This window comes from Protopterus annectens, chromosome 6.part0 (assembly GCF_019279795.1).
Source record: "Protopterus annectens isolate FY-2018-M chromosome 6.part0, PAN1.0, whole genome shotgun sequence".
NCBI lineage: Eukaryota > Metazoa > Chordata > Ceratodontiformes > Protopteridae > Protopterus > Protopterus annectens.
The window spans coordinates 1331876537-1331890972 of NC_056737.1; the positions used below are offsets into that span (position 1 = coordinate 1331876537).

The following is a 14436-nucleotide window of genomic DNA, read 5'->3' on the forward strand; positions in this document are numbered from 1 at the left end:
CATACATATATATATATATATATGTGTGTGTGTGTGTGTATATATATATATATATATATATATATATATATATATATATATATATATATATATATATATACATATACACGCTTCCCCACAACTGGTGCATAGACTGAACCAACGGTGCTTGGGCAAACAGACAAATAAAACAAACAGCACTCCACTTCTTTGAAATTCCACCGTGGATTTATCATTCTTCCACAGAAACAAGAACAGTATGGCAGAGAGAGAGATGCATTAAAACAGCAGACCAGTTTTGCCCATTAATGTCATCAGTGCTAGCAGGCATATTCCATCCAGCAGGCTAAATACGATTTAATTTAAAGTGACAGCAACACTTCCACAAGATATCCCCACACATAATCATTTATACAAAAAATATACATATATAGCCCCCAATGTTTAACACAAAAGACTTCACCTTCCTTTCTTCATATGTACAATTAAACATTACTAAGAGTCCTAGTTTATTAAAAAAATAATTGTGGACACATTACCATAATAGCTTTACAAATGCTCATTAAGTCCCAGTTTATACATACCTCCCAAGTTAATTATCCATCATTTTTCCTTCTTATCCAAAAGTACATTTTGATAGAACTGACAAACCTTCACCCTTAACAGCATCAATACCTACAAATACAAAATGTTCAGAATTATGTTCAGTATGTTGTTTATACAAGGCACTTCAATCCCGTTTACATCTAACATCACTTAGGTGGACAGCAGTCCTTTGTTTTCATGGTCTAAATGTTTGACCAGTTTAGAACGCCCCACTTTGGCATACAGCCATATAGATAATCCCCTCTGAATTACATGTAATTAACTGCCTAATAGAAAACACTTTTGAGGTATTAACAGATGTAAATTACTTTGTCTTAGCCACAACTTTACAATACAATTGCCACAAAATGTACTACCAGAAACAGAATTACCACTAACATTTTGCCTTTTACTTTTTCTTTTATTGTACTATGAAAGATGTTCACCAATATTCTTACCCCTTTGATAACTAAAATGACACGTCATCCAAACACTGATCAAAAAATAAATTAGTTTTCAAAAGATGCCAGTGTTTGTTAATAACCTCACAAATCTTAAATACGTTTGTACCAAATGTGGTTATAAACCTATTTTTTTCCTGTTCATTGTTTCTATTTCTCATTCCATCAGACTTCAGCAATTCTTCTCTCAAAGCATTTGTAGCCAAAAAAATGTGCCTGTTTTACATTATTTGTGTTATAGCCCCTATCAATAAATCTGTTTTCCATGTTAACAGCTTCCATCCTAAAATTATCAATGGAACTACAAATACGTCTCAATCTCATAAATTGAGATTTAGGAATATTTTTCACTACATGTTGTGGATGACAGCTGGTGGCTTCAAGCAATGAATTTTTAGTGAATGGTTTCCTATATAAACTGGTAGCCAAAGTACCGTCAATTAACTTAGTGATATTAACATCCAAAAAGTCAATGGTGAATAGATCAAGTTTACTCACAAGCACTAGGCCAAAGGGATATGAGTTCAAGTAAGCCACAAAATTCTTAAGCTATTCAACTGGGCCCACCCAAATATAACTTCAGCTATGTGAAGCATGCATTTATATCACTTTATCGAAAGATGAAAATAGCGAATGCTATTTCATCGGCCCCAAAACATCTAAACATGAAAATATCGAACATTCAGAAGAGCAAATTTTTTTTCCATGGAAAGAATTCGCTGCTCCGAAACACATGCATACAACACATGCACATCAAACAAACAGCAACCACACACATACACTTAAATTCCTACATTTAATGCTACACTAAACTAAATATATACTACTATCTACCCACTTACCTTAACCCAAACCCTAACCCTAAGGTCAGTCACTATCGCACACTCACCTAACCCACGCCCTAACCCTAACTCACTTAAACCATCCCTAACCCTAATGTCTGTCACTATCGCACACACGCCTAACCCGCGCCCTAACCCTAACTCACTTAACCCACCCCTAACCCTAAAGTACAAACAATCGCACACTTACCTGAACCCATCCCGTGACTTTCCACCACAGCACTAAGAATAGCGAAGCCACAGCAATGGCCAACCTAATTCTTTCCTGAGAAAAGAATTTGCTTTTCTGCAGCTTCGCTAAATAGTGTTCAATATCAGAGCATTCCAAGTTTTAATACTTCGATGTTCTGATATAGACCCTGAAGCATGCCTCACCCCTCTGACTTCCCCTGACAGTGTGCTTGTGCAGTGACAGTGTGTACTCAACAGGCCCGTAGTCCACAGGTGTAATTCTCAATGCTTCCTCTAGGTGTCAGCTGAGAGCCAGAGCAAAGTTGAAATAAGGTCCTTTGTTCTGCAGTCCTCAGTAATCCTGAGTAAAGTGGTATAAAACTGAGGATCCACGGTTTAGTATCTAATGGACTAACAGTACCCTTTACACCTAGTACTGCTAATTCTACTTACAGTAAACAGTGAAACAAGCTGCACCACCAAGCCAACAGACATAACAAATCCTGTGAAACAGAAAAGAATTTTGAAGCAGTCTGCATTAACAGATCCTTCAGCTGTGGGCATCCCCACATCTATTGGAAGTCCTTCATGAGTATGTACTCATCATAACACCAACTATTCTTTGTATTGTTTTTGGTGCCAGTAGTGAAACTGTATACATCGTGACTGGAGAAAGCCCTGGCCTCACCACTCAAAAGTTTCAGTTATGGGTCAGAACTGGATGACTTGGTTTCTTTCAGATTGCTCAGGTGTTTTAACTCTGACTTAGTTTCTTACAGCTCTCTCAAGTGTTTTAATACAGCTTTCTCGGTTTTGGTAAATAATTATTTCTGTAATACTGAGGGTTTTTTTTAACATCTTTTGCCAAAAGACTGCCAGACAGAGTTGTCATATATTCATCATTTCCCTGTGTACCAATTTTAAATCCTCTTAAAGGATTACTAAGACACACTTTGGAACTTTGTCTTTGTTAACACACTGCTTGGGCATATATGGATAAAATGAAGATAAAAAAGAAGCACATTCCTCTTTGTCTGGAAATAAGAAAAAGCACTCCCACACCTCCTCATCAAAGTTTTGATGGAGCAAAAATACCAACCTTCATTGCAAAGGTCAGATTTTTTTTCATGTCAAAGGATGGAAGGGCCATTCTTAGGACCAGGGGGCTGTCATTCCTTGGAAAGCAGAGTCAATTTGATCTTCTTCAGAAATTCTTAGGTAGAGAAATAGGCTGTCTGATAGTATCCCAGTCTTCATATTTCTCCCTAAAATATGTTTGGGGACTTTTGAGCATGTCCTTTTCCTGAATGATGAATGATCCATCACATCTCCTCAACTTCTAAATGGTCAGTGATAAGATTCATGCCTTATTTATCACTACCATTATTGGCTTTCATCAAGTATTTCTACTTTTGATGGACAATATTTTGTGACACCACCAACAACAAAGTTGAAAGATAAGTTGTGACTTTAGCACAGGTTCAGTTAAAATTCTAGATCTGATTTAATTGGCAGACCCTATATCACTAGCACAGTTCAGTCATCATTTAGTATTCATAGTTATACTTTCTGCCATCTTATTAGCTAAACTGAGAACTGGATTACAACTTCAAGGTTTTCTTCATCATCTTAACATTCCCCTGCCTTATAGGTTGAAGATGTCTTTAATCTGGAAATTTCAGAACAGAAGGCCTTGCCTGTCTTAAGATAGAATAGAGTTTGAGTGGAATTATGAGATGAATGTGGAAGCAGTATCATCCTTTACTCTTCCATTCTTCGCTACATCGCTGTTCCTCTTCTAGCATAGGCATCCACTTCTTCAGTAGAAGTCCGTAGTTCTAAAGTCTTTTTAGAAATATATGCAACATTGTGGGTGTTGGGGATTCTGCTCAGGACAAGAAACATCAGAATTTATTTGAAAACCTGGGCCTACCACTGTCATGACCTCTCAGTGGATATCTGTCTTCTTATGCCAGACTTTCGAAAAAGCAGACCTGATGCTTACTTGAGCATGTGTCTTCTTGGATCTAACAGATAGAAAATGCCTGTATCAGATTCTGTCTTTCAACTCAGATGATCCTGAGTTGCATTAACATTCAATGGGATGGTCCAGGAAAACAAGACATTTTGGTATTGTTATACTATACTCATCCACACTGAAAGAGGTGGTCTAACTTTTAAATGTCATTGTAGTACATCTGTGGGCTATATTTTCTGTTAATTCTGTTGGGGCGGCAATGCCATCAATAACCCACTCCCCTTTAAAAACTTAGCTAAGTAGAGGTTGAGTGGCATCCCCTCCCTCCCAACACATACACACAAATGGAATTAACTGAAAATTCAGTTTGTCAATGTGACTTATTGGCAATCCACCTTCTGATGCATGAGCAGTTCATTCTAAAAGTCGCGTACTCATCACATACTCATCACTGCAATCCTATTCTCACAGCAATTTAGACTGAGGAGTAGACATGATACAATTATAACATTGTCTTTTTATTTTAATAATCTGTACCTAGATTCTCATAAATTAGGCCACTGTAGAAGAAGGTGTTTTTGTTTGAAGGGGGGGGGGGGTTGAAGTCTACCAACTGTCTTGGACAGATCCAAGGTATGTGGCCATCTTCATTAAAGACTCCATGTACTTCCTTGCACCGTGATTTATGTCACTGTTAACACTGCTAACTTGTTTGGCACAGCCTTTTTGTTCTGTCCATAAGCAGTGCTGTATCAGTCAGTACAGTTTATGATGTGGCACGCCTTCGCGCCACAACAGCAGCATTTCAAGCAGATCTCACATGCAGAATTAGGTTGCTTTTTTATGGTCTTCGTTTGGAGATCAGGAAACGGCCTCTTTATGTCACACCTTTTCAGAAAAGGTCTGAAAGAGCAGAGCTCAAAAGGCAAAGTCAGGGGATACAGTCCATACCTGACTTTCATCATTTGTACAAACCACGACGGTAGCAGGGATGATCCTAGGGATGGGCAGGGTATTTTTATAAAACAGCAAAACCAAAAGTAAAGTTCCTACCAGCAGCAAAGCAATCCAGGAAGGGGGTTACCACCCTACCTCTCAACTGTCCAGATCTTTGCAGAATGTCTATTCCTCATAAAATTTGTGTTTTTTTGGCAATTCTTTGAGGATTAAAGTCACTAAATAATGACATACATTTGAGTTTCAGACTTCATATCCATCAGTAAAATGCATGCTAACACAACACCAATTATTTAACCACTTTCTAAGTTTATAAGAGCAATGTTTAAAATATGTCCCTATTTTTGGGCCTTTGTCCCCACTCCCCCCATTATTTTTGGCTTTGTCTAGATTTCTTCTGCTAAGACATTGAGAGAAATGGATACTACAGGAAAAGACAGACAGCTCCTTCTTTTGTTCAAGCCTTTCATCCATTAGTTTGAAGATGTGATAGACTACACCCACTGGGAGGAGTCAGAGGAATGGTTTCTTTTTGCCATACTTCATCACAGTGTACAGTTACCAACTAACATTGGTGTTCCAAAGCCATGTGTTGCAATGTAAGCTAACTCCTTCCTTCAGAATCTTGTCCACTCACCCCCACCCCTGTTACCAGCAGCCTTCTGTTATAGGAGATATTTTTCCCAGACTATGATGCTGGTGAGGTCAGTAGATGCAGGTAGTATAAGACTGGACAGCAGAAAAGAATGAGGGTCACATACCAGCTATCTCATCTGTAGGGTACATGTATCCAGCTGGCATTACCACACCACACAGTGATGGAAACCAGAAGTGTGTGTGTGTGTGGGTGTGCGTGTGCGTGGTACCCACTGCCAGCACTCATAACAAGTCAGGCTTCCATACATAAATAAAAACACCACACACTCTGATGCTAACAATGGTCTTCAGTCCTGCCACTCAGACCATGAACCTTTTAGTAAGTGAAGTTAGCAAGAATAAAGGCTGCAGAGATATGAAAAAGGTACTGGGAAACTGGGCTATAAGATGCCAGTCACAGATGTAGATGTGGTGCAGAAATATAACTGACATGAAGAAGGAGCCAACCACTACAATTACCAGCATAACTTACATATCCAGTGAGAGAGAGAAATGACTCTGTGGCCGGCTGCCAGTCACTGCTAAGGTAACTGAAATCACTGAGTTTTTCTCAAGGTTTTCTTTCTGCTCTTCACGTAAGTAAAGATATCCATCTTGCATCAGATTTGCAGGGTTTCAGTGTCTAAATTAGAGTCTTCACTATTACAATCAGTTATTAACCTGCCACACTGCTGTATCAGCTATGCTTTACTCCCTTCCATGACATCTTAGGCAGTCTCTCAACAACAACAACAACAACCATACTTCATATCTGACACTCTTTGTTGTCTTGTAGTCATCCCCGGCATAAATGCTGTCCTAGATACCCATTGATTTCCTGTATTATGTAATGGTTTGTTCATCAGTGGTATGTATTCCATTGTCCTATATTGACACACAAAATTCTGAAAAAAAAAAGAAAAGAACATTCCAGTGGTATATTGTGGTTTTGAGATTCAATTCTTTGTTATTCTAACAGTATAGCGTGCAATTTGTTATCACAATGTACCTAGAAAAGAGTATTTACTTTGATTATGTTCTTATTTACAGCAGATCTTTGCATTTAACTGGGAGTGATGATATGTATGTGCATTAAGTGTTCAGATAGTGAATAAACCAGAGTGTGTTTTTATTTCCCAAGCCCAGAAAAGATACTATTGCACCATGGCCATCAGATCACATTTAGTAGGCACTGTTGTCATGTAAAAAGCTCTAGGGAGGGTTGTATCAAATTAGGTCGAACAGTTATGTGAGGTCTGATCACCTTTCCCTGCTGTGAAGTTAACGTCTGGCCTTTGTTGTCATTAACTTGGCAGAGCACTAACAAAGAACTAATGCCATAGATTGTTGCTTCTTATTGTGTTTTGTTTATCTTGTTTGGCTATTATTTTTCATGCAGTGCTGAAGACAGTGCCCTTTACCGCACGAACAGCCAAGCGTGGCTCTCGGTTCTTCTGCGAACCTGCTTTCACTGAAGAATTCCATTACTAAAATATTACACTTTCACAGCTGATGCTTTTAAAGGTTGCTGCAGCTTTTATGTTTTCCCTTTTTATGAGTATAAAAACAGGGCCACATGACTTTGAATGGCTAGTAACGTGTGTTGTCCACTTGGGAGTTATGTGTTGTGTCTATTTCATTGCATGTTCTAAACGTTTCACTTGTGTCACTGTCCCATCAGCCTTTAGCATGGTAAATGACTTCATTTGTACATTTCAGCATCAAGCCCAATGGCAGCCAATGCATGTACTCGACAATTATGTTTTGTAGGATAGCAAGTGATAACGCTGCACTCGTTTTGTCATGCTCCCATACACAATAAATCAGATTAAGTAATAGTATATTACTATAGTTAATTGTTGTAGAAATAATATTAACTCCATGTCAAGCATTTTAGAGAATTAATTTAAAAGACTTGAAAACAGTTAAACGTGATGTTACACTTGCTCTCCCTATATGTCACCTGCATAAACAAAGTGTTACAATAGCGTGATGAAGAAGGCTGGACGAAATTGTATGCATGACACCAATGTTATGGAGAATACATTTGCAATCAGAATGCTGCATGAGTTGCATATGCTTTAAAACACTTCTATTTGCTTGTTGCTTTGCATTCTTCCAGTTTTTTTTTTTTCAATAACTAAAGCATGTTCAGCACTGTATTGGAGGGTGCCAATGAATTTCAGCTAATTTTCACTTTGTGTTGCATGTCCTTGTCTGCATGTAGGCCCACACAGAAATGAAAAAAAAAAATAAACTCACCTGCTGTAATTAATTAATTAGTAACCTGTTCCATGACAGCACAAAAAGTAAACATTAACAAAAGGCTTAATGTGATCACTAGCTATTTTTTTCATATACATTCTTGAAAGCTCACTATGAATTGCTTTTGAATGTTTTGCTGAAAATAAGCATATGGAACTAAATAAGCTAATGTTGTACTATGGAGATGTAACAAGGACATTGTTTAACAGCATGCCTTTTACTCCTGTGGATGTTGTCTTTGCTTTAAAGGTATGGCTTTAGCAAGAAAGAAAAAGGTGCATAAGTCAGCTGTTTGCCAAACATATAGAAATGCAACTACTTACTTATAAATTTTGCTCTTATTTTAATTGCTTTGTTAATAAATTTCTTGGAGCCACTTTCCAAAGCAGCTTGGGGGATTTGTTATGCATATGTCGACCATCCTGGATGCATCATTCCTACTTTCTTTTCTCGTTTATAGCTAACACATTACAGCTCCTTTCTTTCTTTTTCCTACCTGGCTCTGGTGGCTAACCTGCCTTGGGCTTCATTTAAGCACTGGAACAGTTTGCTTTTCACCATCCCATTTTAATTTAACCATCATTTTATGTTTTTTCTGTTTGTTTAGCCCTAAAGAAGAATAATATCACTAAATTTCCAAATGTTCACTCGAGGGTAAGGATTTCTTCTAGCACAACGGTGGTGGAGGATACACAGAGCTGGCAAGCATTATTTTTTAATTAGCTACCTCCTCTATTTATGCCAGAAAAGTCTTATATGTTTGAAATAGTATGTAGTACTGATGAATGCCATTTTAGTTACATTAAAAAAATCCAGCATCTTAAATGAAAGCTTATCTGTTTGTAATTGTTATACTATATAAACCTTAATTTTTAAGCTCTAAGACAGTAAGTACATGGAGGTGAGCAGAGGATTGAGTCAGGCATGATTAGTTTTTTTAAATTTGACAATTTATGGTGGGTTTAGGCCTCCATTACCAGATATGATGTGAAGAACATCTTTTCAAATCCATCACTGGTTTCCCTTAAAATATATGTAAACATGACTGCGGTGGAAAATGAGGTAATTCTCTGTATTTGGGAAAAGGAAGTCATTTTATTTCAGACTTCTGTTATGTAAAAAAATATTTAGGATTACAATTAATCTTTTTTTTTTCTTCAGGGATAAATGTATGGTGTTTTTTTTTTTAATTTCTTGAATTTACCAGTAGATGAACAAGGCATTGTATTGTAATGGTCAGACCCAACGTACTGCTCACCCCCAACAAAGTTTTGTAACTTTTAAGGGGAACGTTTTCTTGGATATGAAATCTGTTACATGTTTAACAGAAAATATTTTAGTTCTTTTAACAGTAAAAAATCGAAGTCATATTTATTGAGTAACATATTTTATTATATCACTTCATAAGAATACTTGTAAAAGAACTAAAAATAACATTGTATTGGTATCTGTAGCTGGCAGTTTACAACCTGAAAGTATAACAACATTCCACCAGTATTATTTTAATAGATATTTGTAAGGTCCTCTTTAATAAAAATTCATGTCTACATTTCAGAAACATTTTCATTTCCTATAGCTGAAAAGTCTTTTCACTAATAAGTCATTTATTAACTTTCTGTACAAGCTGCTTTGGTAGAATGGCTGACAGCAGGCCCTTGAAAAATCAGACTAAAGTTGCTTATTCTGATTTTCATTTCCTTGGCAGATCTTAGAAACCAGCCATACAGAAGAGCCGATGCGGTAAGAAGAAGCATTAGGCGGCGATTCGATGATCAGAACTTACGCTCAGCAAATGGTACCGAACTCTCAATGTGAGATGGTGAACTTTAAGAAAAGCATGAGTGTGTTTGGCTGAGGAATCCTCCACTTTTACCAAGTAACTGCTGCCTTTTATAAAATACTGTGCATTTGAATTTTCAAGGGCTTCAAGAAACCTAAGGTTGGATGGGGTCCTCAAAGACGTCTGAACCTGAGAAATCTATCCAGCCAATTAACAAGTGCCTAAATACCACTATCTGCTCAAATTAACAAAAGCAATAGAACATGATTTAACTGATTTTTTTTGTCCAAATTTAGTGGTAAACACCTTTTAACTGTAATTTAAAAAAGCGTCATGGTGTAATTTTTTTTTTCCTTCTTGGAACGCAGTGATTCTTAAATCACTAGAAAGACCCAAAGCTTTCTGGCAGTTTGTAAATAAGAAAGACTTGGATGTGCTCTGCCATGGACTTCTTTATACATTCCTGTGTTGTTTTTTTTTCGTAAGGCATTATCTTTGTTCATAACCTACACATTTTCTTCTCAGTTGTATATACCTAAATACATCCAGTGTGTGTGTGTGTGTGTGTGTGTGTGTGTGTGTGTGAGACAAGAAATGAAGAAGGAGATGAAAAACAGAGTGCTGAAGACATGGGATACAGGAATGTCATTGAATTCATATTACTAAGTATGTCCTTCCTGTGCTGGCAAGTTTGAATAAGTTGAAGATATATGAGACTTAGTATTACACTAACATCATGCTCATCAGTATTAAGCTTTCTTGGAACATTATTATACAGTTATGGCTTTGATCAACTCGGATTTTAAGCCCTTGTAGATCTGTGCTGCAAAGTATTAATTTTTAAAACTAGGAAGTTGCTTCATTTTAACAAGCAAATATGTCCTTAAATAATCAATATCTGCAGTTCACACCCCCTTTATGTTCTGAAATGGTGCAAAGTACATGTTTTAAGTAAAAAGAAAAAAAAGTTTACATTTCATTTCATATCAGACTTTCACACATACATACAAGTAGAGAAAAAGTGACAAGATAAAAAGATGTGGCAATTTTGAAACCAGGTTTTTACTATTGTACCATGGATCTTTTGTAGGTTACAGCTGTCAAATATCATCAACAAGTTAGCAAACAGTGCTGATGATTTCATAGTGCCTTGTGCATCATAGAAGCAAGCTGTTTAAACAAAAATTAGCAAAACCTTCAAATTGCATTTGTAAATGTAGTAAACTGTTGTTTAATATGTCTAATACATAATATTGTTTGTCTTACCATGGGCATGTTTTCATCAGCTACACACTGGTCTTTCTTGACTAACTTATCATGTGTATGTTGTGGTCCTTTCCCAGAACACCCAGAAAATTATTTGCACACTTTGATACGGTCCTTTGTATATCCTGTATATGGACATTATGTATATAAAAGAGACGCTTGTATACATGTGTATTAATACATACATCAATGTGTATACATATGCATGGATACATAATTTGTAGTTGTAGAAGATGGCTTAAATCTTCAAAATATCCACTTCATAAGGTTTTCAGTTCCACCTGACCATAGCAAGACAGTGTCTATACTTCACTAAAGGGCAGCACTCTTTTTAGCATCAAGTAAAACATTCATTTGAAGTCATTAGTGGTAATGAAGTGTGTGGTTGTCTTTAAAGTTATCACTTATTGCAACCATACCTTATTCAGAAATATATGAAAATTTCCAATATAGATAGGGCCCTTGAAATTCAAGTAGACTTTTAAGCAAGAGCGTGCCTGTCCGCCACATAGCTCTGGATGAGTGCTGTTGTGCTAGACATTGTAGGCAACTGGATGGCCATTAAAAACATGTAAAGAAGGCTCATGTATTTGGTTGGCTTGCTTAGACAGCAGTAATGTGTCCAGCTGTAAAGCTAACAGACTAAGTTCTGTATTGAGTCTAGGTGACAGCAGCTGTCTAGCACTGAGGTGTCTTTGGGCAGTTGCTCTATCTAGACAGATAAGACGGTACTAAGTCTATTATAAACTGGCACCAAAATATGCAAGTGTTTGTCATCATCTGCTGCGCACCTTCGAATTGCTAAAGAACTGGCAGTCTTCCCCAGTGTTCTCACTACCATACATTTCTCCTTCTCCACTGTTCTAATAATAGTGAGATTAAAGCACTGCCATAATGTCAGGAGCAGGTTGAACCGTTATAGTGCATGAGTTCTGCGGAGTCTGATCCTCCATGGGAGAATGACTAATAACATATCTAGACATACCGCTGGAATATGGAGAGTTACAAAACATGATTACCCTCAGAAAGACTGAAGGATTAGTTTTGCTTACCAAGAAGCTTCAACCTGCATGTTGTTCAATATCCCTCTAGCTGCATCAGGAGTTCATAGTATGGTAAAAGTCTGAATAGGAATAAAGGTGCTGCCCTGGCTACCTGGATGGAGCAGTGATCATGGAACATACATTTATCATTTCCTCTCCTAAATATCCCACCAGAAGCATGCTGGTTTTACAAAGTTATTTTTAAAATATGATATTACATCTTCTGAGCAGTTCTCATAAGAAGTCCATAACCTCTGACACATTCTATAACAAACATTTACCAAAGGACAGCAGATTGTTTTAAGGCAGGGCAAAAGAAAAAGTTCTGGAGTCATGCTGGATGAATACTTTTATTTAGGCTGTTTCCAAGTATAAACTGCAGGAACCTGATTCTAAAACTTTAGATCCACAACTCTGAAAAGATTGAAAGCACGTGACTTGGCTGTCTCATTCCATGTATAACCCTTGCATTGCTGGCATTCATGAATAAGAAACGTCCTTAACAGCATTTCCTTGGCAGAATTAAGGGTCATAGATATTTTTGTTGTTGTTGGAAAGTAATTTTGAACAGTATGTACCACTTTTAATCAGAAATGATTAGTTACAGATTACTTAATGCAGAACCATTACAGCAGCCTCTTTTTTATGTTTATTCTCTGTCATTACCAGTTCTGAGTTCTGCCCCTTTGTATTGACTTCGTATTGTGTGTCATTTCCATGTGTTTATAGCATTCCTTCTGTTCTTACTCAGGGACTGTATTCATAAAAATCCCATCCAAACTTTGTAGGTATTTGGCAGGATTGCTGTGCTTACAAATTTGCCACTGTAGAATAACTATATTCAACGAAAAGAAATTTCTGCTGGTCCATGTATACTCATATAAATATACAGAGAGAGAAGGACACACACACACACACACATGCACGCACACACGCACACACACACACACACACACACACACACACACACACACACACACACACACACACACACACACACACACACACACACACACACACACACACACACACACACACACACACACACACACACACGCACACACACGCACACACACACACACACACACTTAATCTCAGTTAGACATTGCAGAAGTCTGTTCAAACAGCCGTAATGCTAGCTAGGCTGTCCTTGGCTCTAAATTTCTTTGGAAGATAAGACGTGTTAGACGTTATTTAAAAAGATGCTTCACAGCTGCTGGAAAACTTGAGTGTACATTTTTGATGCATCCTCTCATGTAGTCTTTCATTAAATTTTGGGCTCCAGTGCTTGCGGTCATCCCCCTCTGACACATAATTGGTCTGCCTCCAGTTTCAGATCAAGAGTCATGTCCATCACAGTAAATGCATTTTATCCATAACATGACACTGAGAACTGTTAAAGTGTTAGAGCTTCAGTGCCTTGACTTGATAACATTAAAAGAATGATTAAGCCATTCATCAGAGGCCAGTATTTAAGAAGAAGTACAGAAGACTTTGTGCAAGAACCAGTCATATGGATTATCTGTATATTGCAGGCAGGAACATAAAAGGTAGATGGTAAGGGACCCAGAGATCCGATCCAAGTCTAGGCATACCTCCACTTCCAACTCATTGGAAGACATTGAGCTTATGAAATCCACTTTAAGTAGGTCAGCTGTTCTTTGTCTTTCTTAAACAAGTGCCTCAAATGTTATCTTGGGAATAAAGAAAAAGATCAGTGGGGTTTCCGTCTGTCTGAATCTGTTAATAAGGATCTTAAGATTGTTGGCCAAAGAACGAAGAGCATCTACAGTAGGTCAATCCAAGTGTTTTTTTTCTATTCACCAACTGTCTGAAGGCAGATTTATATATTATCATTGCTGCCCAGCACAAGTCATCAAAACAACAACATTTAGCCACTATTTCCTTAGGTGAAGACTCAAAAGGCTGTTCGAAAGTTTGGCAAAAGGAGTTATTTTTGTGTTGTTTTAGGTCTCTATACTCTGTTACTTGTCTTCTCTTGATGTCTCTCATTGAACTGTCTGTCTTTCCTGTCTAGATGGAGTAGTGAAACCTTTAAAGCTGTACCTTTGATAGTATGCCATGTTGCCTCTTGTAGCTTTGACCCTGCTCACGTTAGCCAAGATTTTCAAGTCTGGTGCTTTCCTCCTTAGGCATCATGATTTAAGGTCTTCTTATTTCATAAACAAATAGCACAATATCTTCAGCACATGCTATTCAGGACTGAAATGTTCTTTTGTTAATTTTCTTAGGAGATAACTCCTGAATTCCAGAAGGTTAAGATGGATTTAATTGACTGACAGTGCATGTAATCCTTCCTCTTTCTCCTCCACCAAGCCTTCTTGGTCACTTTGTGTGAAGAAGGCAGAATATGCATCAACAACGACATGCCTAATGCCACCACCTTACCAATCTGCTCCTTCATGAAATTCCTCTTAAAAGACTTCTGCTGAGTCATATCCTTAACAGTCCT

The 14436-nt window shown here is 37.4% G+C and overlaps 1 protein-coding gene across 1 annotated transcript in view; it reads left to right on the forward strand.

The window, feature by feature from the left end:
* The window catches only part of FMNL2 (formin like 2), a 1741163-nt gene extending 1728243 nt beyond the window's left edge, over positions 1-12920 (forward strand). Inside the window, exon 26 of the mRNA XM_044074902.1 lies at positions 9580-12920. Within this exon, the coding sequence (XP_043930837.1) occupies positions 9580-9689 (110 nt within the window). The 3' untranslated portion in view covers positions 9690-12920. The remainder of the gene's footprint in view (positions 1-9579) is intronic.
* The last annotated feature ends 1516 nt before the right edge of the window (positions 12921-14436 follow it).